General features: G+C 49.1%; 1 protein-coding gene across 2 annotated transcripts in view; it reads left to right on the top strand.

Annotated features, from left to right (window-relative positions):
- The window catches only part of TRAK1 (trafficking kinesin protein 1), a gene marked incomplete at its 5' end in the record, with an annotated part of 118,935 nt that overhangs the window by 44,021 nt on the left and 47,112 nt on the right, over positions 1-27,802 (top strand). The window contains one exon of one of the 2 annotated variants that reach the window (XM_080817904.1): positions 15,160-15,271. The exons of the other annotated variant lie outside the window; for it this stretch is intronic. Within the exon in view, the coding sequence (XP_080674030.1) occupies positions 15,160-15,271 (112 nt within the window). Of the gene's footprint in view, positions 1-15,159; positions 15,272-27,802 lie in introns of those variants that run through there. 2 annotated transcript variants of the gene reach the window in all.

Raw genomic sequence — 27,802 nt, 5'->3', positions numbered from 1 at the left:
CTCCATTTCCTTCTCGGATTTTAATAACTCCACCGCAGGGCCGCACATCGGGTCTGCAGTGGCCTGTTGAGTGCCATGTCCCTGCCTTTGGATGTGTCTCTGAAAGCCAGGCTCTGTTCTGCCCCAGAGAACTGGGAGGTGGCATGGGGGCCTGCTTTTCCTGAGCTTGAAATGAGGTGGAGATGGTTTGGGAGGGGGGTAGCTGACAGCAAGCTGTTTGCCTTCTGCCACAGGAGCTCAGTGACTGGCAGTGGCAATGTCTTAAAGATCGGAAGGCGAGCTCCCCAGAAGCATTCTCTCTGCGTCAGGTGCAGGAAGGTCTGCTGGTGAGGCTGGGTTTCATGCGAGCTCCAGCAGCCCTCTCTGGAAGCCCATTTTTCTGTTGTTAGGCTTCTGGCCTCTTTGAGTGCGATAGAAGGCCAGCCTCGCTGTTTCCTGAGGGGAGGAAAGCCCTAGAGACTGGGATCGTGTTCCAGAGGGGATTGGGGCCGCCGAGTGGTTCTGCTTCGTAGGAGGAGGGAAGCCATCCTTCTACCCACCTGCTTGAGCGAGTGGCAGCGCGTGGCCCGTGCTGATCACTGAGGGGCACGGAGGAAGGAAAGTGGCGTGTGCCATGACATCAGATACTTTGGGGCAAACTCCTAACTGCATTCTTTGTGCTTTAAATTGTTCAGTGTTAGTGTTTACTCATCTTTTAAGCATATTGAATAACTGTTCAAAATTAGGTACACACATATGTATATGTTCAGATATATATATAGAAAATCACTCATATGCATGTGGGTATTTAATTCATACGCTAACAGAACTAATCATTAGAAACTTAGAAGCTTAGAAACTCTTTTCAATATTTGAATCTGATCACAAATGCAAGCCAGCCATAGATTCCCTGCAGACCGGATCTGTTAGATTCGCTTCTGTGCTCCCCAAAGCAACAACACAGGACAGGACCCTCCTGCTTGCCTGGGTGTGGCCTGTGACCACAGCGTTCTGTTCTGTTTCTGTTCTCCACCTGCCTCCTCGTTCCATATCCGGTTGTTTTATTCACAGCCACCCTACTTCGAGAAGTGTTCATGTAATGCTTTATAAAAGATATTAGTGGCAGAGACAGAACAGTCATACACGCCCACCCTCCCCTTACTTCTTCAGATGGATTAAAAATATCTTCCTATAATCTTCTCTCCTTTATACATCAGTTGCCTCGTTCACTTGGTTGCCCTTTTAGTCTTGGCATTCCCTGATCATCACCACGATCTTTACAGACTCGACTTGTTCCCTTTAAATGTCATTAACTGTAATCGGTTTTTGATGTTCAGTTTGTCACAGCCTGGCCCTTGACCATCCTTTTAAGCTGGCTTCTGTGCCTTATCACTTCTACCCCCAAGACCTTGTGGAGCCATCTTTGCTTTCCTGCGAGCCAGCCTTGTAGGTGGATCTTGGTTTTTCCTGCCCCAAGGCATGGAATGAGCAGCTCTCCAAGGAGCGCTGTTGACATTTCACCTAAAGCTGGACATCAGAATGTTGACCTGCTGGTTGTGGGTGCAGTAGTGTCGTTGCTGGGCCACTTTCTTGACAGATCTGGAAATAGTATTTCTTTTTAGTATCACTAAGTCCCATTGATATTTTCAATTTAATTCTTTCGTGATCATTTTTTAGTTTGTTCTTAAAAGGAAAAAGGACTTCACAATTTTTTAAAAAGATTTATTTATTTGAGAGAGAGAAAGCAAGCATGAGTGGGAGGGGCAGAGGGATAGGGGCAGAGAATCTCAAGCAGACTACCTGCTGAGTGGGGAGCCTTACAGGGCCTTGATCTCACAACCTGAGCCAAATCCAAGAGTGGGGCGCTTAACCCACTGAGCCACCCAGGTACCCCCACAATTTGTTTTTGCTGTGAAATACCAACTTGAGTTTTTATCTTTGTCTCCCTTTTTCCCCCCCTTTCACAGTTCATTTGTAAATAATCCTTAGATGTTTTCTTAGTTATCGTGGGAAGACTGTAGAGGTGGACCATGCCCAGTTTAAATCTACATGCTTTTATTGCTGACTGATCTTGGACAAGTGAGTTAAATTCTCTGGGTCCCCTGGCCTCCTCTGCACAGCGAGGGGACTGGTAATTAGGTAGCAGGGTCTGAGGAAGGAGTGAGCTAGAAAGTGCTGGCTGCCTGGTGTGCAGCCTGCATGCCCTAAATGGTATTGGGTGATGAGGGTGAGTGAGAGGTGGCTTCTTTGAGGCTCTCCGGGGACCTGTCCCTGATCCTCATTCCCCCAGGGTAGGGCAGTGATGGGAGCAGTCCAGGGGTGGGGGTGGGGGTTGCTGTGGAGGAACTTGCTTTTTCAGCTGCAGGAAGTGGGGGGGCAGATGGGGAAGGAAGGGAAGGAAGACTGGGACCCTCGGGGCCATGGGACTCTTGGAGGAGAATGTGGATTTGAAGGCAGGTACAGCCAGATCTCAACCTCAGCACCATTTCCAGAGCTGCAGATGGACTGCTTTATCCTTCTGAGCCTATAAAATGGGAGTTGTGGTATAGATGTTCACTCTGAATCTTGCTTTGGAGCCTGTGGAAGTCACCCACAAGTGATGCTGTTTCCTTTGTGCTTGTTGCTGCACACTCTGTTTTCTTTCCCATTTTTGTAAGACGTGAATTGGGTATGCAGTCTTTGCACACGGTGTAAGTCGTGTTCAGGAGTATGTCAAAAATGCGTCCCCTGCCCTGCCCCCCGCCGACTGTCACTCGGGCCTATTACTGTGAACTCAGTGCCTTTTCATTAATTATGCGGGGACAAGCCAAGACAAGACGGTTTTACCTCATTTCCCTAATTATAGCTTAGAAAATTGTACTGTCTTTCTAATTGCCTGTACTGCCTTACTTACGTTTTTAAAGAATTTGAGTGATGAAGATGATCGGAAAGTAATATTTATTGCAAACTCATTTTGTCCCAGGCACTGTGCTGAGCGTTCCGCCATCCATTAATTAATTAATTAAAACCTCGCTTGTCTCTGAAACAGGTATTACAATCCCCTCGTGTAACAATTAAGGCTCAGGTGTCTAAGAAGGTCACAGGGATGGTGGATGAGGAGCCTGGACCAAACCTCAGGCCATCTTACGCCAAAGCCCACGCTCTTAACTATGAAATTAAACTGACTGTTAGTCTGTCTCTCATCTGTCTGTATGTCCATCCATCCATCCATTCATCCATCCATCCATCCATCCATCCATCATTTTTTGCCTTTATGATGATACCGATAAAGTATTTTTAAGAATTCATAGTATGGGGAGGGAAATGTGCATGCCTTTGTTTGTCTCTCCCCTCATCTGACTTTCTGTGACGCTTTACAGAGTTTGCATTTCCTGTTCGTTTATTACATCTGCATTTTGCAGATTCATATTGGACCCTTTCCCCCAGACGTAGTGGATTGAACCTGTTGAGCATGCTGATATTTGAGGAATCTGTTAATTGTTGACCGGAGGCCTAGAATCATCTTTTTAGAAACACCTTAAGGAACTTTATTTTTATTTTTTTTTAGATTTTGTTTATTTGAGAGACAGAGAGAGGGCACAAGTAGGGGGAGTCGCAAGCAGAGGGGAAACAGGCTCTCTGTTGAGCAGGGAGCCCGATGTGGGGCTTGATCCCTGGCTGTGGGATCATGACCTGAGCTGAAGGCAGATGCTTAACTGACCGAGCCACCCAGGCACCCCCAACTTAAGGTTTTAAACAAAACCTTGGAAAACCTTGGGGCACAGCCTCTGCTCATGTCTCACATGGGGGTTTGCTGTGGGGCTGTTGAGAGGTGCTGTCCTTGCCAGGGAGAGACATGATAGAGGACCAGAGGGAGAGATATGTTCAGATAATGGGGGCAGCTATAGCCAGAATTAAAATCATTGGCTGCTGAATTTAAATAGGCAGATGTCCTAGAAAATCTTAAATGTGTACCTAAGCGGGGGTCAGGGAGAAAGAAGGGCAGGGATTCAAGTGAGTGAGGGAGGTGATGGGGTCTGATTTCTATGTTGCCCAGGAAGAATTTGGAATTGGGTGGGGAGGGGCACTGTTCCTCCAGGGTATAGGTGACAGCTGGGGAACAGCATGACCAGAGACAGTGCCATTCCCTGGCACTGTGTATCTTCCAAACTTTCCCAAAAGCCTGTTTACAGCCTGAGCCAAGATTCATCACCAGCTGCCTTTAGCTTTCCTTCCCCTTCTGAGAGTTGAGGAGGTTCTGCTATTTGATGTTGCTGAAGAGGCAGGAACCCCGCTTTCCACACGGGACAGGACGTGCTCTCCCAATGTGCAGTCCAGTCCAAACGGGCTCAGTTGGCCACCTGGCAAGTGGGAAGATCTGCTTGTAGCATCTTGTGCTGGTGGGCAAGCACGGCCTGGTAAAAGCACAGGGCCCTCGAGTACCGAGAGGGTACCTGGAGCTGGGAGAAGCTTCTGGAACCTGCACGGGGGACAGGAAGCCAGCTCTGGGGACTTCACAGCACAGCATTAGAGGTGCATTTGCTTCCCATGATTTAGGAAGGTTGAGATAGATCTATACGTAGTACAGATTCTGCCCAAGAGTCCATACATGGGGTTTGGAATTGTGTGTGTGTATGCGTGTATATAAACATATGTGTGTGTGTGCGTGCATATCTACACATAGTTTTTTCTTAAAATTTTTTTATTCAAATGCAGAGAGACACATAAATATACACACACGTACACACACACAAATACGCACACACTGTGTATGTTGTTACCCTTCCCGATCTATCCGTCCTACTGACGTACCTCACCATTGCAACTGTGGCCTGTGGACCAGCAGCATCGCTGTCCCGTGGGAACTCATCAGAGATGCAGAGTCTTGGGCCTGCTGCACACCTGCAGCGTCCGGATCTGCAATTCAGCAACAGCTCCTGGTGCTTCATGGGCACGTTAACTCCCGGAAGCCCCGCCCTAGAGGGATGCTTCCGAGGTTGTGAACTGAGGCATCATATGCCACTGGAAGAATGAAGGGAAACCGTCCCTGCTCGGTCACTGTAGAAGGAAAGGAGCATGCTCTCCCCATGGTGGAAAAGAGACCTTCTCGTATTACTCGTTCACAAGTTACATGGTCTTGAGTAGAAAATAAAGAGGAGAAACCCATCAGAGCCCACGCAGCTGCTGATGATGCCAGCACATGGTTACGGTATCCAGCCAGCAGGCTGGTGAGGTTTGGTAGGGAGTTCTGTTTTCGGTCTTTGGTTTCTGAGGGAGATTTTTGTTCCCAGAGGACATTTGGCAGTGTCCTTATGTCAAGGAGAGAGAGAGGGTAGTGCTCCTGGGATCTAAGTGGTAGAGACCAGGGGCACTGCTAAGCACCCTGCAATGCCCAGACAGCCCCCCAGCAGCAAAGAGTAATCCCACCTTAAATGTCAGTTGATCTGACCTTAAACATCAGTAGCACTGAGGTTGAGAAACCCTGGTTCAAGGTATGGAGCTAACCTATAATAAGTCCACAATCTATTACTCATTTAATTGAGATACTTAAAACATGCCAAACACTAATCAATGGTGACTCCATTTTTTTTTCTTTAAGAAATAACACATTACAGATGCATTTATAAGGACGGTTGCAAAAGCCCATTCCCTCCCTCCCTAGAGGCAACCACACCATTTTGCAGGTGGGCTCTTGCCTTCTGTGGTTTGTACTTGGATCACATGTGAGTGCCGGTGAAACAGTCTGTTGCATTGCCTGGGCTCCTTTGTGATGGCGTTCTCCCCTGTTTGTATGTTGCAAGCTGTTTTCCCAGAAGTTTGAGCAAAGGCATGAGCAGCGGAGCAGAACTGCATTTCAGTGAAAGCATTTCCATTTTCTTTTTCTTTTCTTTCTTTTTTTTTTTAAGATTTTATTTGTTTATTTGAGATCACAAGTAGTCAGAGAGGCAGGCAGAGAGAGAGGGGGAAGCAGGCTCCCTGCTGAGCAGAGAGCCTGACACAGGACTCGATCCCAGGACCCTGAGACCATGACCTGAGCCGAAGGCAGAGTCACCCAGGTACCCTAGCATTTCCATTTTCTGAGTAATTTACCTTTCCTTTAGGTGGTGGTCAAAAATGTTCACAAAAGGTGTTTCATGTATTAAATCAGGTTGACCAAGGAAAACAAAAAGTAATGGTTACAGATTTTAGAACGTGGCATTTTTTCAAATGCAGACTCCGTAGTGGCCCAGAATTGAGCAGATGTTCTTGTCTTTACATTTGTTGGAAGTGATGATGGTGGCAAGGCCCCCGGCTCCCACCTGCCTGCACCCCCCTTTCTCCTTGTGTGGCACCTCCCCGCCCCTGCTCCCAGCATCCTTGGAAGACATTTCCTCCATCTTGGCATCATTTTTCAGAGCTGGCCAGTTTCTATGGCAACTGTTAGATTGAAAGATGATCAGCGAGCGGGAGGCAAGAGCGGGAGGGAGGCTGGAGTGAGACCTCCGGGTGGTGGTGTGTGTCCCTGACGTCACCCTCCTCGCGTCTGGATAGGGCGATAACGGATACTCCCATTCAGGGCTGCTGGCTACTGCCGCTTTATTAGCAGGGCTGCTGGGGGGCTCTGCAAATTGCTTCTCTTTCTGCCCCTCCTGTCCTCGCCCCACCAGAATTCTGCTTCTCACGGCCTCTTTTTCTGTTTCGGCGGCAGACTATCATTAAGAATGCACGGCTTAATCCCGGTGTGTTTTAGGATGCTCTTCTGCCCAGTGTTCTGGAAGGGCAGGGAGGCATGGCAGTGTTTTACTTGATGTTGATGGTGCTGTGAAGTCCGTTCTTTCTTCTGCGAGAATACTGACTATGCAGAAATTTATTGAAGCGGATTATTATGAACTAGACTGGTATTATGAAGAATGCTCGGACGGTAATTATGGACCCCCCGCGAAACAGAGCGGGAATGTGTAGGAGCATTGTCTCCCTCTGGGGTGGGGTGGTGATCCTGAAACCTTTGCTAGGGACACGGGCAGGAGGTGGTGGTGGGGTGCCGGAACCTGCATGACCGCAGGCGTGCATGGCCCTGATGGTTTTGAAAGCAGGGTGGGTGAGATGGCAGGTGGGCAGGGCTTAGGGGGACCCTTCTGCGCTTAGTCGGTGTTTGCTCAGAAGGGCAGACGGTGTGTGCCTGGTTTGTGAGCATTGTACTTCTCTTGGATTGAATTCTCTCCGGGGTGAGACGTGAGTTTGGTGTTGATGTGCGCATGCATGCACACACGTGTGTGTATGTGTGTGTGCACGCGCGTGCAAGGAGAGGTGTGTTCAGTGACCTTTGTGCTGTTGGCGGGGCTGGGGAGTAGTGTATTGAGGAGGCGCCTCTCTGGACTGTTGGCAGCAGGCCTGGAAGAGTCCTCCCTTTCCCAAGCCCAGACCGAGCCCTGACCGGGGGCGGGCCGTGGGGAGTCTGGAGAAAATGCAGAAGCAGCTTCCCACCCGGCAGGCAATTCAAATGCATTTTGCTTGTGGGATCCCAGCGATCTGTGGGGGTGGGGAGACGTTGGGAGGGGCTGGAGAGACTGTCTCCTTCCGTCACAGGCCGAGGTTGTGCAGGGAGGGTGTGGCACATTCCAGAGGAGACTGGGTGGAGTTTGTGTGGCCGGACAGGCCTCAGGAGCTTTCTGGTACCCAGAAAATAGCACTGAGGTGCATTCTCAGGGAGGCCACAGGAGAGGGCCCTTAGGCTCCTGTGGTGCTGGGTCCCAGAATCGTGTAGGGCACAGTGGATCTGTCTTGTTTAATTTCTTCTTCAAAATGACCGTCAAATCACATGTCTTTTGCATGCCCCCCTCTTCCCCCATACATGAAAAGAACACAGTTAATATGTACAGTCCGAGGGTCTGGTCCCTAGTGGTACCATGTTCTCAGCGCCTCAAGAGCCATTAATAGGTGAGGTAGCTGTTTCTTAATTGAATTGGGAGTTTCAGACCGCTCTGACCATGACCACATTGGATGAACCTGGATGATGTGGCAGGCCGGGAACTGGCCTCGTCAGTAAGCTGAGGAACTGCATAATTATCTCCTGTCTGCTGATTGCTGCCTTGACCAACGGCTACAGGAGAGGGATGGAGAGGCTTCCTCTGGGAGGGAGGGTGGGTATGTAACTGCGCTGAGAAACTTCCCCAGTTGAGCCCCACTGTCCCCTAGCATTAGGTGAGGACAGCGTCATGTGGAGTTCCTGTGCGGTTTTTAAATATCCCGAGTAATGGTGGTGGTGGGCAGCTCTGAGAGTCTTCTGGGGAAAAGGTGACTGGGTCCTTTTTGCAGTTTGGATGTGTTATTCTTGATGCAAGTTCCCATCCTGTTACCCCACTCCAAGAGGCAGTGATAGGGAGGGATGCTTCTTTTCAGAACTGTCACTGAACTCTTAAGAGTTTCCTTGGTGATTTGGGACTCAACTGAGTGAGCTCTCCCTAACTTTATTTTAGAGTATGGACCTCAGTGGATCCCTGGAATGGGGAGTGTGAGTTCTGGCAGAATGCCTTTCCCACACTGTGGCTGAGTTGGGGCGTGGCCATGGCTCCCACGGATCCCTCCTAGAAGTGGGGGAGGAAGGTTTCATACTGTCTTGACCCAGTTGCTACAGCGTCCAGCTCTCTTTACACCCTGGTCCTTGGGAATAAAGCCAGTCGCTTGTGGTAGTCAGTCTGAGGACTGAGAGGAGGCGGGCTGACTCTTATCTGGGTGTCTGTCAGAAGGATTTTCTTACCCAGCCATTTCTCAGTGGAGTCTTTTGGCCCGGAGGCAGCCAGATCTCTCTTCTTCCAACTGAAAGGAAAATGGAAGGAGAGGCGACTCATCTGTCCAAGGGTAAATCAGTGTTGCTCGCAGTTACTGTCTGAGTGTGTGTTGAGCAAAATACTTGCCTTTACCCGCCATTCCGGTTTGGATAAAGGGGAGAGGGCCATTGGGACAGAATCTACTGGGACAACCAGCATTTGCGTAATCCCATTTTTAAAATAGTCAGCAAAACGGGGATACAAGGGACAGAAACCCAGAAATCATCGAGTTTAGGAAACCCAGGGGATTGGGATTTCAAGTAAATGCTAATTTTATAGTTAACTCCTTTACTCATTTCTCCCTAGTTGGGTTCTTTCCTGGCCTGGGCAGCTGGTCTGGAAATGCATTTTGCCTTTGTTTATATATGCATCTTTTAAATTGCAAACAAAATAGTCCTTTCAACTCCGAGTCCTCCCCTACTGGGCGGTGAGGGGGCCAGGTAGGAGTAGACACCCCGCACCGGCTTTGTCTCTCTTATCATTTGGCATTTGAATCATTAACGAGGGGAACTTCCAGGGACCTTTCCATATTAATAACAAAAGATGAGTCAAATGTTTTGAGAAAGATGCAAAATCATCATTTATGTCAGCGTTACTGACTCACATTCGCATTGGAGGGTTAGCACTGGAAAGTAATGTGTATATATATATGGGTGGGAGTATGGACCACAGGACAGTTAGTACCTTTCTTTTAAAATTGGAATAAAAAAATAGCTGCTATTCTCTTTTCCCTCTGAGGTTTAGGAGAGCTTTATTTGGTGTCGAATGCCGTATCCTTCCCCGTTTCAGCCTCAGTTACGGAATCTCACACATCACCTTCCCCACCTGCCCTAACCAAAACCAGTAAGACCCCAGAGGGCATAACAAGGGGTATGGGGTAGGGGCTTAGAATAATAAGAAATTGGAGGGTTTGTTTGCCCAGCATCTTAAAGTCATTTCTAGAGATTCGAAACAACCAGCCCTCAACAGTATAGCATCTCCTTCGTGGAATTCGCGCAGATAAACGAGGGCCTACGGTTTTAAACTGCAGTGTCAGACAGCCCCAGCTAGCCACAACGGATGTGTCCCCCATCTAAAGCCTGCCAGATTCTGAAAATCACCCACATATTTAGAAAGAAGATTCTCGGATTTACTCCAGATCCAGAGAGGTCCTGAGAAATCTGAATTTTTAGCACATGCTTTAGGTGATTCTTTACATCGGGTGTGTTTGGGAAACTGTCCCAATGTCCGTGGAGACCAGCCCCAGGCTCCAGGGTCTGGAAAGTAGTTCTTTAGATCTGTCACAGAATCCTATGTTGTTTCTTGGCTATACTGGTTGCTTTTTTTTTTTTTTAAGTATGTTTTTAAAAACAGGCCTTTTTAATATTTAAAAAAGGCTCGGGTTCAAGTGTGGGTCTTTATTTATTTATTTATGTATTAAAGATTTTATTTATTTATTTGACAGAGATCACAATTAGGCAGAGAGGCAGGCAGAGAGAGAGAGAGGAGGAAACAGGATCCCTGCTGAGCAGAGAGCTGGATGTGGGGAGAGGCTTTAACCCACTGAGCCACCCAGGCGCCCCAAGTGTGTGTCTTTAATGTACATTAGCAATGACTGTACAAGTACAGAGATTGCCAGAAAGTGCACTGGCCTGGAGTTTTCTGTCTGAGGCCCGTTTAGCACTCTGTATGGCTGTGTGGTTTGGGCACATCTTGGGACCTCTCTGAGCCCCTGTCAGCTCAGATGCCCCATCTGAAAAGTGGGGATAGCCACACTGACCAGAGCCTTAGTGAAGAGTAGTTAAGCCATAGTGAAGAGAGTCAGCCACACTGACCAGAGCCACAGTTGAGCCTTGAACAATGTGGGGTTTGGGGTACTGACCCCCCATACAATAAAAAAATCTGTGTAGAACTTTTGACTCCATCAAAACTTAACTGCTATTAGCTATTGTAAATAACATAAATAGTCAATTCACACGTATGTGTATGATATACACGTATGTTATGTCTGTCTATTGCAGTAATCTTAGACTCAAGTAAGCTAGAGAAAAGAAAACGTTATTAAGAAAATCGTAAGCAAGAGAAAATATACTCACAGTACTGTGCTGCATTTATTGAAAAAAATCCACATATCAGTGGACCCACCCACTTCAAACCCATGTTGTTCAAGGGTCCACTGTAAAAAGCTTCTGTAAACGGTGATGTGCTAGGTCAGTGCTTAATTTTATTTTCTCAGAAATAGTCTAATTAGTACGTTCTTTTTAAAAATCTCTTTCAGGGGGCGCCTGGGTGGCTCAGTGGGTTAAGCCTCTGCCTTTGGCTCAGGTCATGATCTCAGGGTCCTGGGATCGAGCCCCACATCGGGCTCTCTGCTCAGCAGGAAGCCTGTTTCCCCCTCTCTCTCTACCTGCTGCTCTACTTGTGATCTCTCTCTCTCTCTGTCAAATAAATAAATTAAAAAATCTAAAATAAATAAATAAATAAAATCCCTTTCAGAAGGGGAGTGGCATTTTGAACAGGGTATAGTATCTTTCTTTCTTTCTTTCTTTTTTAAGATTTTATTTATTTGAAAGAGAGAGAGCCAGTGTGAGAAGGGGGACGGTCAGAGGGAGAAGCAGATGTCCCGCGGAGCAGGGAGCAGATGAGGGCTCCAGGGCTCGATCCCAGGACTCTGGCATCATGACCTGAACAGAAGGCAGATGCTTCACCGATTGAGCCACCCAGGCGCCCCAAAGTGTAGTATCTTTACCACCTGTTTTTTGCTAGTCTCTCTTGTACCCGTGCACCCTCATTGCCAGCTGTACGACATTGTAGTTGTGAGTGTCGGGGTTGGGGATGGTTTCGTTCATGCCGTCTTATCACAGGGAAGCTCCAGTGGACGACTAAAGACATTGTTCCTTGGGCTTCTTACTCCATAGTGAAAAGTTGGTGATGATACATGGAGGCCGTCATGGGGGCTCTGGGTGGTCGGGGGTGGTGGCTAGTTTGGGAGTAAAGTTTTGTTAGAGGTATTGTAAGCATTTATTAAAAAGCTGTTCCTTGGTTTCGAGATGATTTTCTAAAGTTCCTGAGCTTTGTGTCAATGCAAATAGGCCCCCATGCGTTCATCTCTTGCTTATTGTGGGATGCACCTTTGGGAGTGGGTGATGGTTTTTCCCTTTCCAGACACAGTACCCTTCTGAATGGCTGTAAAAGTGAGTTAAAAAAAAAAAAAATTAAGTACAAATGCATAAAGTAACCGTCCGATCTTATTACTAGCTTTGGGAAAGTAGTGGTAATGTCCTCTCTCAGATGTCCATGCAAGCCCAGAGCCCAGGTTTTGAGCATGATGTTTCTGTTACTTATTTTTTTTTAATGGCATAGCGAGGTCCTTGGACCATGACCCTCAATAATGGGGGCTCTGCTCCAACGGACCAAGAAGTGGAGGTGGGGTGCTTGGAGCACTGAGAGAAGTCTGTATGGTGGATGGTATGGGAGTAGAGGACAGAAGGACACTCGTGGCAGGGGGGTGCAGTGGGGTCAAGGCAGGCAGGGGGCTGTTGGGGAGGCACAGACCGTGGAGGTCAGAAAGTGTACAGCTCACATCTTGAAAGGAAGGGGCACCCTCTGGAAGGAAGCTGTCCAGTGGGACTTGTGACAGTGGAAACATTCTGTGCGTGTCTTCCGGGATGGTAGGCTAGCCACCTGTGGCTCTGGAGTACTGGAAATGTGGCTAGCATGACTTGGATTTTGGATTTTATTTAATTTTAATCAATTTAAATTTGAACGTAAATGGCCCCAGTGGCTTGTGGCCTCTCTTGGGACAGTGCATGGTAGAGCTTTGGGACAGTGATGTCTCTGATGGTATGTTAAGTGGATCCGGAGAGAGACACTCCCAGAAGGAAGCCCTCTACCTTCCTGTCCAGTGTTCCCGGCCACCGTCCGGAGCTCAGTCCTGTCTCTCTTCCCCGGGGCCCCAGTGTCAGGTCCTTGCCTCCTGGATGCACACACCCTTGCTACTTGACTCCTCCTGGGGCCGAGCTCCATGTGGAGGTCCAGGATCTCCCCCTTGGCACAGGGATTGCTGGGCTTTCTTGTTTGGGTTTTTGAAGAAATTACTCTGTCAGAGAAGAAGTTCTTTGGTCCATCTCTGCCTTTAATCTTGAAGTGTATGCAGGTGTGGTTCAGGTTTGAGAACTCCTTGACATCCCTGGTGGGGGGAGGGAGGGAGGAGGGGGAGGAGAGATTTGTGGCGCGAGGCAGGGAATATCCTGAAGGACTAAACCCAGAAATACGGGGTGCCACGAAGAGTCTGGTTTTGTGTTCAAAATGCTGTGTCCTCAGTGTTTATTATGTAATATATATAGACTTGGACATCTTTTGTTAAAGATAGCCTAGATTTGAGTTAAAGGCTGAGTTAGAAACAACTTGGTGATGAGTCATCACTGAGAGTATTTTCAAACACATGAGATCAGCTTTTGTTGTCATTTGTACACACCGTGGCCCAGTACAGTATCCTACACATCTTACAGTCAGTCTGATATTTGCTGAATGAATAATGCGCAAGGTGGAGATCCTCCTTCCCTTTCTCCCTCCCTCGACAGGGCTTCAGACTCACTGTCATTCGAATTGAATTAAGCCCAATTTGATGCCATTTATTGAGATTAAATAGCACCCCCCCCGTGTGTGTCCTCCTAAACATTGTATTTAAAGCTTATGCAGATTTTCGAAATGTGATTTTAAACCCCTTGCCACTGAATTTCTGCTAAGCCTCCTTTTCATAAAGAGTACCTCTTTAATGTTGTACAATGTAGTAATCATTTCCAGGTTCCAAAATATTAACCAGACAATGCATATGTCTCTCGGGTTTTATTTTTAAATAGCATTTTCCTTGCATTCTGGTTTGCTATTTGAGGCACTCATATGGTCTTATATTCATTTTTGTGGAGGTAGCAATTCAACGTAGCAGACCTCTTTAGCTGCCAAAACGGGATCTTCAGCCCTGCGGATCCAAAGCCAAATGAGACCAGGCACCCGCCCCTGGGCAGGGAATTCTGCGTGATGGCCTGGCCCGGGCTCTGCTAGCCGCCCTCGCGGTTACCTGGGGGAGGTGAATCGGCAGACAGCTGGCTTAGGTCTCCTGCTGTTGCTTTTAGGAGCAGAGACACCCGCCACAGTGTAGCTGGGAGTTGGCTGAGGCACGGAAATTGCAGAATGTGCTGCAGTCCTTAGCTGCCAGTGCTTGGGGCCACCTTCCGGTGGGTTTGATGGAAGAACCTGCCACTTCCACTGTCAAAGGCAGAATCAGACAGTGCTGAGGAATTGGTACTGAGACACACAATTAAACCACGGATTCTTCTTCCAGGCGACATTGTAAATTATTCGGTTTTAGATACTTTTCCCATCCCCCTTTATCCTAGCAATTAGAATTTGTAAATCTGACTGTGAATACACAGATTTAGCATGACAGTAAAGGTTATAAAATGCGGATTTAAAAACAGCAAAGGCCATGTATTATTACCGAAGAAAGACTGAATGAAGCTTAAAACCGGTAATGGTGACTGCCATGTCTCTTTTTCCTTCTGCTAGAAATCAGAGTGATCACTCCCTTCTCTATTCAGCAGTATGTCAGGCTGTTTGCCAAAGTCACAATGGGCTCGGGGGTGCCTGGGTGGGTTGGTCAGTTAAGGGTCTGCCCTTGGTTCAGGTCATGATCTCAGGGTCCTAGGGTCCAGCCCCGAATCGGGCTCCCTGCTTAGTGGGGAGTCTGCTTCTCCCTCTCTCCTGTTCCTGCTGTCCCTCAAACAAATAAATAAAATCTTAAAAAAAAAAAAAAGGCAGGTTGGTTTCCGCTTCCGGAGCACGCCCACCAAAATTCTCTCATCTGAGGGCATTAGGCAGTTACTCATCAGGGCAGCTCCCCTGCTGGAGTCCTACCTTTAGACAGGTGTACCTGCTTCAGGCTTGTTTAGTATTGTCGGGTGCAGTTGCTATGAAACTTCAGGGAGCTACCATTCCTCATTGCTTCCCCGGGGGAGTAAGAGTGGGGAAAAGGATCTGGAGGTGGAGAGCTTAACCTAAAGTCCTGCACCTGCCTGCCGGCCTCCCCTCTGAGATGACAGCACCTGGCAGGGTCACCTGGGGCAGGCAGGGCATTCCCATTCTGGCAGGTGCTTCTGCCCTGCCCCGCCCCACACTGTCCCTCCTCCCAGCTCCTGGGAGCCACCCCCTTCCGGGTCTGTCCTAGGTGACGCTGGGCCAATTCCCTGTGCACACCCTCCACTCCAGCTCAGCCAGGGAATGTCCTCTGCCCCGTCCAGGGCCCAGCATGTGCCCCAGGGGTCCAGGCTCCAATGGCTCCTCTGGGTAGACGGCTGGGTGCTACCCCAAGAACCGCCCATTAGGGCAATGTTTGGGCTTTGGGGTGACTTCAGCAATGTCCCTGAGAGACGTGGGAAGGGAAGAAGAGTACTTTGAGTATGACTACCAGGATGAAGAGAAGAAAACCTCCCGTGAACAGCATGAAAGCCTGGACCTCTTGGAAGAGGGTAAATTCTATACTTTGTTCCAATCTGACCCTTTCCCTGTTAGTGTCTCACTGGCTGTTTCACTCATCTCACAGCACTCTTCTGTTTTCCTATTGAGGTGTAACTTCCAGTATACAGATCTTACATGGTGAGTGGCTTGTAACGACCTCTGTGTAAAACCACACGCAGCACGTCCAGCACCCTGAGGAGGCCCCTCGCACCCCAGGAGGGAGGCCACTGTCCTGGCTTCTGTCATCTTTGCTCTGTTTGCTCCTTTGTTCTTGATCTGTGTAGATGGAATCAGTATTGGGAGTTAGTTTGTCTGGCTTCTGTTGCTTAACCAATTCATACATGTTATTGCAAGTATCAGTAGTTGTCTGGTTGGTTGTTTTTCCCTTAGTGGCATCCCAGTACTCTTTTTTAAGAGGTTTAGTCATTTTCTTGTGGCTGATTGGATTTTGGTAAATTAATGGGCAAGAGACTGAGTCATTATTAAATAAAGTATGTTTTTGTGCCGGTGTTATTTTTACTTATTATTATTTTTTACACTTAAATTCAGTTAATTAAGGTACAGTGTATTGTTAGTTTCAGGGGTAGAATTCAGTGATTCATCAAATTGCATACAGCACCCAGTGCTCCTTCCATTAAGTGCCCTCCTTAATGCCCGTCACCCAGTTATCCCATCCCCCTTGCCAACCTCCCCTCCAGCAACCCTCAGTATGTTTCCTGTAGTGTGCTAGCATTATTCTTCAAAGATCATTAACCACCAATTTGAAATAGGGACTTTAAAAAAAAAAACAACTTAGGATTCTTTCTTTCTTTTCTTCTCTTTCTTTCTTTCAAAGAATTATTTATTTGAGAGAGAGAGTGAGTGGTGGTGGAGAGTGAGGGGTGGTGGAGGTGGGTAGTTAGGGGCAGAAAGAATCTCAAGCGGACTCCCTGCTGAGTGGGGAGCCATTACCCTGAGACAATAACCTGAGCTGAAATCAAGAGTCTGTCCTTAACCAACTGAGCCACCCAGGCGCCCCAGAGTGGTTAAAGGCTCCATGCCCAGCGTGGAGCTCACCGTGGAGTCTGAACTTAAAACCCTGAGGTCAAGGCCTGAGCTGAGATCAAGAGTCGGATGCTTAACTCGATGAGCCACCCACATGCCCCTGGGATTATTCCAGATAGAAAAGTACAAGGGCTGATGTTGAAGTCACCTTGGGAACCCACCTTTGGGCTCTATCAGAGAGATGCTGCTTTTGGACAAGCAGGAGAGTGTTAAATTAAGGATAGGCCCAAAGGCTTGGTGTGAGTTTCCTAGTTGGCCTTCTTTGGCTTTCGCCCACAACCCAGAGAAATCCCAGAGAAAGGGATTTTTGGGGTGCAGCTGGATGTTTCAATGGTGACTGCATGTCTGTTCCTTAGGTCTTGAGTAAAATCAGTGTGAATACCTTTTTAAAATTCTGCTCTGTGATGATCTCTTTTCACGTCTCAACAAAACTTTACTTTAGAAATTATTTATAATTGTCCATATAGCAAAAGTTTCTCTTTTGAGGTTTCTGTCCTGAAGATACTAACATTTCCCCTGCTGGACAGTTAAAAGCATTACTTTGGAGAAAGCAGGGAAAGGGGACAGCCAGGAGAGAGCCAGGGGACTCTGTGCTAAGGCTAGGTGTCCTGCCTGGCCCTTTCACAGAGGAGATAATGGAGGTGGATGGAGAAGTGTCTGGCCGATGGGGACTGCACATAAGTCAGGTTCCTGAAATACTCAGGAGAAAGGCATCCATGTGTTCTTGTAGGTTTACCTGGATCAGCTGCTGTCCCTTACAGCTGTGGAACTGTAGCCTGCAGTCCGTGTGCCCACATCACCTGGGACCTGGTTAGAAATGCACATTCTTGGGCCCCAGACTCACAGTCACAACCCACTTTTTAACAAGATCTTCCAAGGCTTCCCATGTGGATGAAAGTGTGGGATGAGCGGTCGCTGTAAAGCAGAGTAGGATGATTTTAGAAACCACTCATTGAACCATACGATTCTAAATTAAAGACTATTCCAGGTTCTGGAGCAGTGCCTTATAGTCTAAGCAAGAGAAGAAAAAACGTTGTATTGAAAATGTTTCCTATATCTGTATTTTTAACCTTAAGGCAAAAACTCTGAGCCAGATGATGGTGATGAGACCCAGTGTTTGTCTTGTATTTACTGCACGGGCCGGGCACCTTTCTAAGTATTTTCTGTAGGTCTGTGCATTTAATCCTTAAAGCAACCATATGCGATGAAGTGCTGTTACCATTTCTATTTCACAGGTTTATGAGAGGAAACTTATCTGACCTTGTCCAGAGTCATGGAGCTAGTAAGTGATTTCAACCTGTGTAGAACGGCTCAGGGGCCCTCTGCTCTTAAACAATTGTGCTAGCAGTTCTCAAAAGTGCGTTCCCGCCTGGTAGCATCAGCATCACCCAGGATTGTGTTAGAAATGCACATTCTCGGACCCTGCCCCAGAATGTGGGGACCTGCTGAGCCAGACACCCTGGGGTGGGGCCCTGCAGACTGGGTTTTAACATGCCCTCTGGCTGATTCCGACGTACATTGTCCTGTGCTGGGCCACGTTTCATAGATAACCATGGGTGTTGGTTCGCAACCCTTTCCAGAGCTTCCTGGGTGTAATCTGAAACCCGCCCCCATTCCCCGTGGGTAGCGAGAGATGAAGGAGGAGGCAGGCCACTCCAGATTGGTAGGTGGCAGGTTTTACAAGCAAAGAGAACTTCGTAGGAGGCTTGCCTTGGGCAGCTGGAAGACAGTGGGTCCCCACACCTGCCTGCCAAACCTTAGAAGTTTATAGAGGAGCTTTAACTGGGTTTAGTCACGTATACCGTGCAGGTGTTCTCAACACTACCTTACCATCTCAAGGCTTTGACCTTGGAGTGGCCTCTGGGAGCAGGAAAGGCCAGCAGAACCCACATTCCAAGGATAGGGAGGGGACGGGGAGCCTCTGAGTGCCCAGGTCCGGCTCACAGGTCACCTGAAGGTGGTCACATCTTTTTTTGGCATCCCCCAACACAGGTCCCCTACTTGAAGATCACATTCGAGGGGGGCCACTGCTCTGTATTTGCCATCTCGTAGACTTAATTTGCCTCTCATAGACTTAAATTCTCTTTTATTCCTTCCCATTCCATTGCCTTCCTTTCTCCAATAAAATGCTCAAATGTCCTGGAGGGGTGAAGTGTTAACAATAATTTCAGGACAGTGAGCTCCAAAGAAAGACACTTTATTGCCAGTGTGCTTCCTTTTCTTTGTAAAATGAAATTCATGAGACTGGCTCCCGGCTGCAGGAAGTCTGGGGTATGGATCAGAAGACGGCGGTTTGGTTTGACAGGTTTGGTTTCTGGGGCCAGTCCTGTGTCCCGGAGCAAGCCACTCGCTGGACAGGCTCTTGCTTTTCTCCAGCGCTTTCATACTGCCTGTGTCTTGAAAGCAAGACAAGATGGGAAGCAAGTCCTGTGTGTGGAAGAGAAGTGCTCTTGGGTCATGAAATTATGTGCAGGATGTGGACAGGACTGTTCCCTGGATTCTGAGCTGGTTTAGGTGGTTTTCTTCCCTGTTAACTGACCGAAAAGAAGTGTTGGGTTGCTCTGATAGCTGTGGGTCTGGGGCACATTTATTCTCTTCGGTCACCTCGTGGGGGTGATAGGCACTTTCCAATGTCATCCTTTAACCTTCAAAACAGCCTTTGAAATAAATGCTCCTCCCATTTGCTGTCAGCGCAACAGAGGCTGAGCTGGACTGTCCCCGACCTGGGTTCCCCCACCGTCCTCCTGCCTGGGGTCTGCCTTCCACCACACCCAGGCGCAAAGCTAATGGAGTCGAAGGCCCTTCCTGGCCTCTCTTCATGTAGTGGTGCTAACCCATGAGGCGGCTGCTCCCAGGAGAAGCAGCTTGCTCTTCTTCACAGGCAGCTGTGAGGGGCAGCTTGGTGCTCGCTCTCCTCCCGGGAGATGTCTGGGTTCTGTCTTCCGGCCACTGAGGACTTGAATAGCGCAGAAACGGCATTGACCCGAAGCAGGTTTGGGGTGTGTGGTGTTCTGGAAGGAGGCCTCTCCTTGTTTGCCGCAGTCCCCTCTGCTCGGGCTGAGAGTGGGCAGGGGGCAGGCCTCAGTGCTGCTGGAGTGAAGTTCTAGGTCGTGCCCCCCTCTCCGTGCCGAGCAGGGTGCTGGCGCTGGCACCAGGAAAACACTGGTGAAGAGCGAAGTTTTGTGGTCATTTCCTTGTGGTTTGCTGTGTGGCAGATTCCTACCACTTTCTCAAGGGAGTGCCTAAGGAATCCCGATTTCGTAACTTTTTTTCTCATCTGGACATTCCTTGAGGCTGTTACCCAACTGCAAAGTTCCTCACCCGGTCCCTGGCAGGTGGCAGGATTGGAAAAGAGCATATGGAATTCTCTGGGGTTTACATGGTGCCCTCATAGCAGGTTTTGGTTTTCTGAGCCCACGGGCTACAGAGGAGCCTGAGTCCTGGGGCCTGCTGGACCAGGGCTGGGTTCTGTGTCTTCTGGCCACTGAGGACTTGAACAGCGCAGAAACGGCATTGACCCAAACAGGGCTGCCATGGTGTTCTGGAAGGAGGCCTCTGCTTGTTTGCCACAGTCCCCTCTGCTCGGGCTGAGAGTGGGCAGGGGTCGGGGGCAGGGCTCAGTGCTGCTGGAGTGACGTTCTAGGAGTGCTGGGGTTCTGGTGAAGTGCTACTGGAGTGAAGTCCAGCCAGGCTTGACCCCGCTGATGGCCAGGACGGAAGTGGCCCCATCCGTGTTTTGCACAAAGGGCAGTTTTCAGGTGTTGAGCACTAACCAGAAATGGTCATCTGGAAAAGTAGAGTTGGAGAAAACACTAGTTGGCAGTGGGAACCTAGCAAGAGCTTGATGGAGAGCCTCCGGCCAGGGGACTCTGTGCATGGTGGCACCCTGCTGGGCTGTGCCTGTTCTCCAGCTGGTTCCAAGGCGCAGGCTGAGAGTCAGTGCCAACAGCACATTCCTCCAGTTTGAGAGGGAAATCGCCAGCTGCGTGGAAGGTGCTGGATGGGAGGTGTTTGTGATGTCTGCCCCAGAGCAGGCACCATCAGGGTCCTGCCGTGGTGTCTGTGTTGACACAGGATGGCCGGCAGCATGTGAGCAAGCTGTGTAGGACTCTCTGCTGTAGGTCACGCAGGAGGAAGGAGCTGACCCCGCTTATCAGTACTGGCTCAGCACTGTTTGCTTGTGGTGTTCATGACCTTGGCCTCCAGCCTGGGGTTTGGTTAGTGGTATCCATGGCCACCCCATGCAGGCCTCCAGTGATGTCAGTTGCTTGGGTGGTCCTCTGACTGGGGTGCAGGGACCAGCATTAACCCAGGGCCAGTTGAGGACAAGGCTCGCCTAGGGCCTGTGTTCTTTTGGGGTCCCTTTGCGGCTCTGCCCACTTCTGGCCCCTGTCCCCAACCCCTTGCCATCCCCAGTCTTCTTGTATCTGAGCTTCCAACAGCACCTCTCATGGCACTTCCTGCTGGGTCCTCTCTGTCGTGCTTGTTTATGCAAGTTCCTTACCTGCTTGAGGTTCATGCATTTACTCAGCAGACCGTGGTTAAACTCGCCATCATGGGGGGAGGGGTCACGGCAATCAGGCCCTCCCATGATAGCACTGTGACCCGGGGGCGTTTCTCCATCTCTAAAGGGTGGACAGCAGTTAATACTTCTGTCCTGGGATGAATGTAAACACTGAAAGAGGCGATAGCCGTCCAGCACTTGGCAGAGTGCCAGCAAGTGGTGAGCCACCACCATCCTGATGGTGGAAGGACACCAGAGATCAACTGAGTGTTCCAGCCCAGGGTGGGGTGGATGGTTATGGCATCAAGGAGTCCATGCTTATGTCCGTGGACAAACCACTTGCCCTCCCTCCTTGCCTGGTGTGTTAAATGGGGATCATTTGTACGTCGTGGAGCTGTGCTGGGTTTTAAGTGAAATAGTCCAGTCCGTTGTGAGATACCCAGGGTAGCAGGTGACATATTGTATATACTCAGTAGGTGTTTCGTTTCTCCTTCCCCGCGTCTTCAGGAGTTTGCTGCCATGCTCTGCTCTCGGCCCATCTTGGAAGGGAAAGTACTAAGTAAAACAGTCACACTGGCATTGTAGTGAGTGGTGGTGATGAGCAGTGAAATGTAACCAGACTGTATTGTCTCGTATGAGCTCTTGGCAGTGCTGCCCCTCCCCCACCCACAGTGCACACGCAGTCACTGGTGGTGGCTGGACAGACTGCTGTTGTAGCGGCCGGCCTCTGCCACCACACCGTCCCAGAGCCCAGCTCCTGGGGCTGCGGTGACAAACCAGCACTTTGCACGGAGAGGAGCGGTGGCCTCGGTCAACCCATTTGCTTCTGGCCTGAGACCACGGCTGCTTATAAGTTGATGCCTTTCCTTTGAACGCTGCTTCTTTCTTAGCAGCTTCCTTCCTCATCCCTTTGTGTCCCATTGGACTTGAGACTGCCGTTTTCCAAGTGGCTTATTTGCCCCACCCCCAGCCCCAGGGACGTGGGAGAGAAGGGGAGGCGATACTCTGGGACCTTTGCTTTTCTTGGGGTGACCAGATATACCCTGAGGCTTTAATGTTTTCATCCCTCTCTGGGGTATTGGTTAGACATGACCCAAAATCTTCCTTTTTTTGAGTATCAGTTATGTGTTGGTCCCCAAAGAAGGCTCCACTGCCTTCCTGTGACGTCCATAGCCCAGGTGGGAGGGGACGTGGGCCATTTGTAAGAATTACATTCATTGGGGCGCCAGGTGGCTGAGTCATTAAGTGTGTGCCTTCGGCTCAGGTCAGGATCCTAGGGTCCTGGAATGGAGCCCCAAGTCAGGGTCCCTGCTTAGCGGGGAGCCTGCTTCTCCCTTTCTCTCTGCCTGCTACTTCCCCTGCTGTGCTGTCTCTATGAAATAAATAAATAATTTTTTTTTTTTTAAAGAATTACATTCTTGGGGTGCCTGCGTGGCTCAGTGGGTTAAAGCCTCTGCCTTCGGCTCAGATCATGATCCCAGGGTCTTGGGATTGAACCCCGAATCAGGCTCTCTGCTCAGCGGGGAGCCTGCTTCCTCTCTCTCTCTGCCTGCCTCTCTGCCTACTTGTGACCTCTCTCTCTCTGTATCAAATAAATAAAATCTTAAAAAAAAAAAAAGAATTATGTTCTTTATGGCCTTGGCCGTGGCTGTTTTTGGTGGGTCCTCACCCTATTCCTATACCTACTTCAAGGGCTACATCAGAATAGTTACTTTGTGTGTTTGCTTGTTTAAGCCAAATAATGTGTGTCTTATGGGTCTGGTAGTTAATCCACTTGGGCTGTTGGGCCAAGTCTGAATGAATTTGAAGATAGGGGAAGGACAACAGCTGCGCCAGGGATGCGGCTGTAACTTGGGAGGAGAGTGGACGCCGGCGAAGGGCATCCAGAGTCCCTCTTATCCACAACTGGACCGAGGTGGCTCTTGGTTTCCTTACAGATCTGTCACCTGAGCACATTTTCATGACAGTCGTGCAAGTTATCCAAGTGAAAGTCGTAGATCGTCTCTGTGGGGTGGATGAGTACATTTGTGTGCTTTTGAGCACGGCGGGTTTTGGACTGAGGAACTGCTGTGTGGTCTGGGGAAGGCTCGGTCAGGGATCGAGGCTGTGAAAGAAGGCTTTTATACTGCCACGTAACAGGGCAGTGGTTGGAACAGAGTCTGTGTAGTTCCTGTATATGTGGTTGCCTGTTTGGTAACTTAGAATATTGAGGAATAACTTACATACCATAAAACTTTAAATGGACAGTGTGATGCTTTTGAGGAAATTCTCAGAGGAGTACAGCCATCACCATAGTCCAGCTGTAGAACATGTGTATGCCCTCCCCGTGTGAGCTCCCTCATGCCCGTTGCTGGCTAGTCCCATTCCCACTCCGAGCCGCAGCCCCTGCTAAGCTGCTTTCTGTCCCTTTTGCCTGTACTGGATACCTCATAGGAAAGCAAGATAAGGTACCTACAAGGTAAGGTCTTTTGTGTCAGGCTGCTTCTGAACGTAGGCTGCTGAGATCCCTCCACTTGATGCGTATACCAAGCCTCCCCTCTTTTTTACAGCTGTGTAACTCGCCAGGGGGCAGATGTACCACATTCTGTTTATCTGTTCACCAGAAGAGGGTCATTTGGGTTGTTTCCACTCTCTGGCTCTCATAGTAACGCTGCTGTAAATATTTGTGTGCAAGTTTTGTGTGGACATAGATTTTTCTTTCTCTTGTGTAGAGGCCTGAGGGACTTGTCAAGTCTGTGACCTTAGGCCATTCATCTGACTTCTCAGAGCCCAAGTTTCTCTGCCATAAAGTATGGGGACACAGGTGTCTAACCCACCAGCACTGTGTGTGGTCAAGGCACGCAGGGGCTGCTGCCATTTAAAGATGTCCCCCTGCCTTTGGGGCACTTGGGTGGCTCAGTAGATTAAGCCTCTGCCTTTGGCTCAGGTCATGATCCCAGGGTCCCAGGATCGAGCCCCACATTGGGCTCTCTGCTCAGCAGGGACCCTGCTTCTCTTTCTCTCTCCCCCTCTCCATTCATGTTCTTTCTCGCTTGCTGTGTTCACTGTCTCCCAAATAAATTAAAAAAAAAAAAAAAAGATGTCCCCCTCATCAAAGTGCTTTGCCAGATTGGCCCAGTCTGGGAGTCTGCTAGCTGTCTTCCAAGGGAAGGCTGACTGGGAAAGCCACAGTCTTTACACGGGCGGACTGTTGACTGCTGGGCCTCGGGGAGGAGCAGGAAGGCCCAGCTGGAGAAGCAGGCAAGAGACGGTCCCTGCAGAAGGAAAGAGGCACATGTGGCACCAAGCCAAACCAAATTCAAAAGCATCTAGACAAAGCTTTGAATAAAGGATGTTTGTTTTGTAATGCCTGGAAACTTAGCCCCAGTGCTGACTCACTTAGAATTTCACAGGGGTGGGGGGCATTTTTTTAGCCTATGACTTTCAGGTTCTAAACCTTCCACTCCTTGCCTTACCTGGGGGCGGGACAGACAGTAAGTACTAGATTTACTTCCTGGAGGATGGGGGCCAACTGTAGGGATGCTTTTTCAACTGGCACCTGCTGTTACTGGTCAGAGAGAGAGAGGGATAACCAACCCACTGATTTGTGGACTCTTCCTTGACACCTAACTGCCGGCTTCCATCTCAGCTGGGCATATTGAAAGCTTATTCAATATGTTTAGGGTTTTTATAAGTATTATAGAAAATAAAATTCACTTTTTTAAAGATTTTAAGGTAAGAGGAGAATTTATCAGGGAGGGGACTTAGAAGCAGGTTCTAAGGTTGAAAAGCAATGTTCTAATTAATTAAAGGATCTGTGAATAAGCTAGAACACCAAAAAACCATAAGCCAAATAACCCAAATAATAAGCCAAACAACCCCAAATGCAAATATTATGGGCAGTCATGAATATCTTCTCTCCATTCGTGGATATTGGTGACTTGGTCTTTGTGTTCTAAGGGAGCAATGTCTCCTGAGGTCTTGGCGCTTGCGCGCACACACACACACACACACACACACACACATATTTATAATTTAATCGTATATATATGTGCACTTTTGTCTGTATACACACATATATTTGTACATGTGCAAAACATTCATTTATTTGCTCCAGAGATGTGTAAAACTGACAGGAGAATTGTTACCAAAATTAGGTTAAGTGATGAGACCTACTCTTTCACACAGCTTGAGGAGAATCTTTCCACCACGATGCAGTACCTAAGTGAGCAGTGAGGACTGCCAACCAGAGTTTCTTGGAGAAGTCTGATAAGGCCAAAAATGTCAAGGGGGCCTTGTTGAGTCCGTTAATGTGATGAGAAGGCACGGGTTCATCGGGAGAGCAGGCCATGTGCTGGAACCTTCTTGCCCTCCACACCATTGGTCAGGCTTGCAGTTCTGCGTCTGACTTCCTGCTCTGGCTGACTTCCTGCTCTGGCCGCTCCACGGCCTGCCCCACCCCTGCCCCCTTCTCCCACTGCTGCCCCACCCCTGCCCACTTCTCCCACTGCTGCCCCGGGGCTCCTTCCCATGGCGTGTCTGATTTAACCCTGGAGTCCCACCCCACCCCCCACCCCTGCTGCCCCTGGTCCCTTGTTTTCTTCCCCGTGGGGGTTTCTCTTGGGCCTCAGGTGGTCACCCCGAGTTTCCCAATGACAGCATCTCCTCATTAGGCAGTCACTCCTCTCTCTTCAGGGCCTGCTCTCTGTAGATATTGGGGATTTCTTGGCTGGCATCTCAGGTCTATGAACGGGAACTGTAAAATGGCTGCCAGCATTTATTCTCAGAAATGTATGGGGCATGGTTTAATTTGAATAAAATTTGCATTGCTGATTTTCAGCCAGAGCTGCACCCCCCCTCCCCACCACGCTCCCCGCCCCGAGCTGCACTCTCCTCCCTCCCCCAGTTAGTTGACAGCCCAGTACAGGCCTTGCTGTCTCTGCTTGGCCTGCTCAGGGCCACTCATTCCAGTCTGGCTTACTGATTCCACCTGCCCACCCAGGGATAGGCACTGGGTTCTTCTCTCATTGCAGACCAGGATTTAGCTCCTGGGAAGTCATTCCTTGCTGCTGTGGCCCTCCTGCTACAGGTGGTTGTGTGGCCCTCTGCCTGGCACGTTATTCCCGTAGCGACCTCAGCCACTGCCCCCCTTGCCAGTGACTGCATTAGGGCCGCCGTGCTTCTGACCTTCCGTCACATGCACCTGTCTTTGTGGGGGACAGTAGGCCTAAGAAGTGGAGTGCCCATGTCCCCTCTGTTCCAGTGAGAAGCCCAAATCCTGTCTTTCTGATTTACCTCCCATCCCATCCTGTCTCTTAACTCTCTGAACAAGAGAGACCACTCCTCTCCATTTCACAGCCATTTAAGAATGCCTTGGATTAATCAACAGCCTTGACTACCCCCGCCCCCCATTTCTCTGTACTGTGGCCAAAATTTTTCTGAAATACAGCTTTTAGGTGGACACTTCCTCTTTGAGAACGGCTTCTGCTGTCCCATCATGGAAGCCCAGGCTCCTTAAAGGGACTTGCCGGGCCTCACACACCCCGGGCCCCGGCCCATAGTTACCCAGAAGGGGCATGTGGGCGGCCTGTTTTCTCTGTGCCTCGGAAAAGGCAGGTTTCCTGTCCTGGTGAGCACAGAGCCTGCTGCTCGTTTGAGACACGTTAGTTTGATACTGCGAGAGGGGTGCTGTGTGTATGGTGTATCAGCTTTGCTACTGTGGGCATGTTAAACTTCTTTTTCTAGGGCTTAGACCCTAGATGTTCATGTTACTATGGAGGTTTATGGCTGTACTTTTACTTTAGTGTTTGTTTTTTCAACATCCTTTGAGTGGAAGTGGATTGATGTGCTAGCGCTCCTTTGGTCAGAACTGGAGCCTCCCTTTGGAATGTCGTTCCCATGGAGAGAGAAACAGGACTATGGTCTCTTGTAGATTGAATATCTAGAAAGTCTGTGCTTGGAAGGTGCAGCCTGTACTTGTCTTACTGTTTAAAGGCATTGTTGGTTCTTTGCCCACTTCATTGTTCTCACCCCAGACCCCTCATTTCTTGGAAGAGGAACCCAAGACACACAATTACAGGGCTTGTCCAGGGCCTCATGACCTTGCTAGAGTCTCCTGTGGAAACCTAAGCCTCAGAGCCCTGGCACAAGGGGTCTCTGCCCTACACCACAGATGCTTCTTGCTCTGTTTCTGGATCCTGAATATTATTGATGTGTGCTGGCCTCAGCCTCGCCCTTGTGTCCTCTAAGGCTCCCTAGCTCAGGACGCAAGCCAGACTGGCCGACGTGCAGTCCTGCCGTGCATCCATGACCTTGGTCGGGTCCTTCACGTCTCGGTTTTCTCATCTGTGGAATGGTCATCATGACAGCACCCACCCTGCAGGGCTGTGGTGAGGATTAAGGAAAAGGCACATTAAATCCCCCAGACGTAGCAGAAACTGTGTGAATGTTAACTGCTGCCCCTGCTGGGCATCTCTTCTTAGACTGACATCACCATTTGGTAGCTGTATGACATCAGAGGAGTGACTTAACCTCTCTGGGCCTCAGTTTCCCATTTTATTTTTAAAAATATTTTATTTATTTATTTGATAGAGTGATCACAAGCAGGCAGAGAGGCAGGCAGAGAGTGAGGAGGAAGCAGGCTCCCCACTGAGCAGAGAGCCCGATGCGGGGCTTGATCCCAGGACCCTGGGATCATGACCTGAGCTGAAGGCAGAAGCTTAACCCACTGAGCCACCCAGCAGTTTCCCATTTTAAAATGGGGTTAGTGTAAGTTCCCATCTGGCTGTATTTATCAATCATCCGTATAGAGGGCTATTAAACATGGCCTGGCCATAGGAGATGTGCTCAGTAAAGGTCTCCTGCTGCTGCTGTTACTGGTTTCTCTAAAAAGTTGCATCAGGGAGGATCTCAGGACCCTATATTGTAGTCAACTGTATACGTTCTGAGAAATATTTTAAGTAATTTTTCCCCCGTCAGTACATGGTCACTACAAAAAAAAATTTTTTGAATTTGT

The sequence above is a fragment of the Martes martes genome (assembly GCF_963455335.1).
Source record: "Martes martes genome assembly, chromosome: 1".
In the NCBI taxonomy this organism is placed as follows: domain Eukaryota; kingdom Metazoa; phylum Chordata; class Mammalia; order Carnivora; family Mustelidae; genus Martes; species Martes martes.
This window is presented reverse-complemented; position numbering and strand designations above follow the sequence as displayed.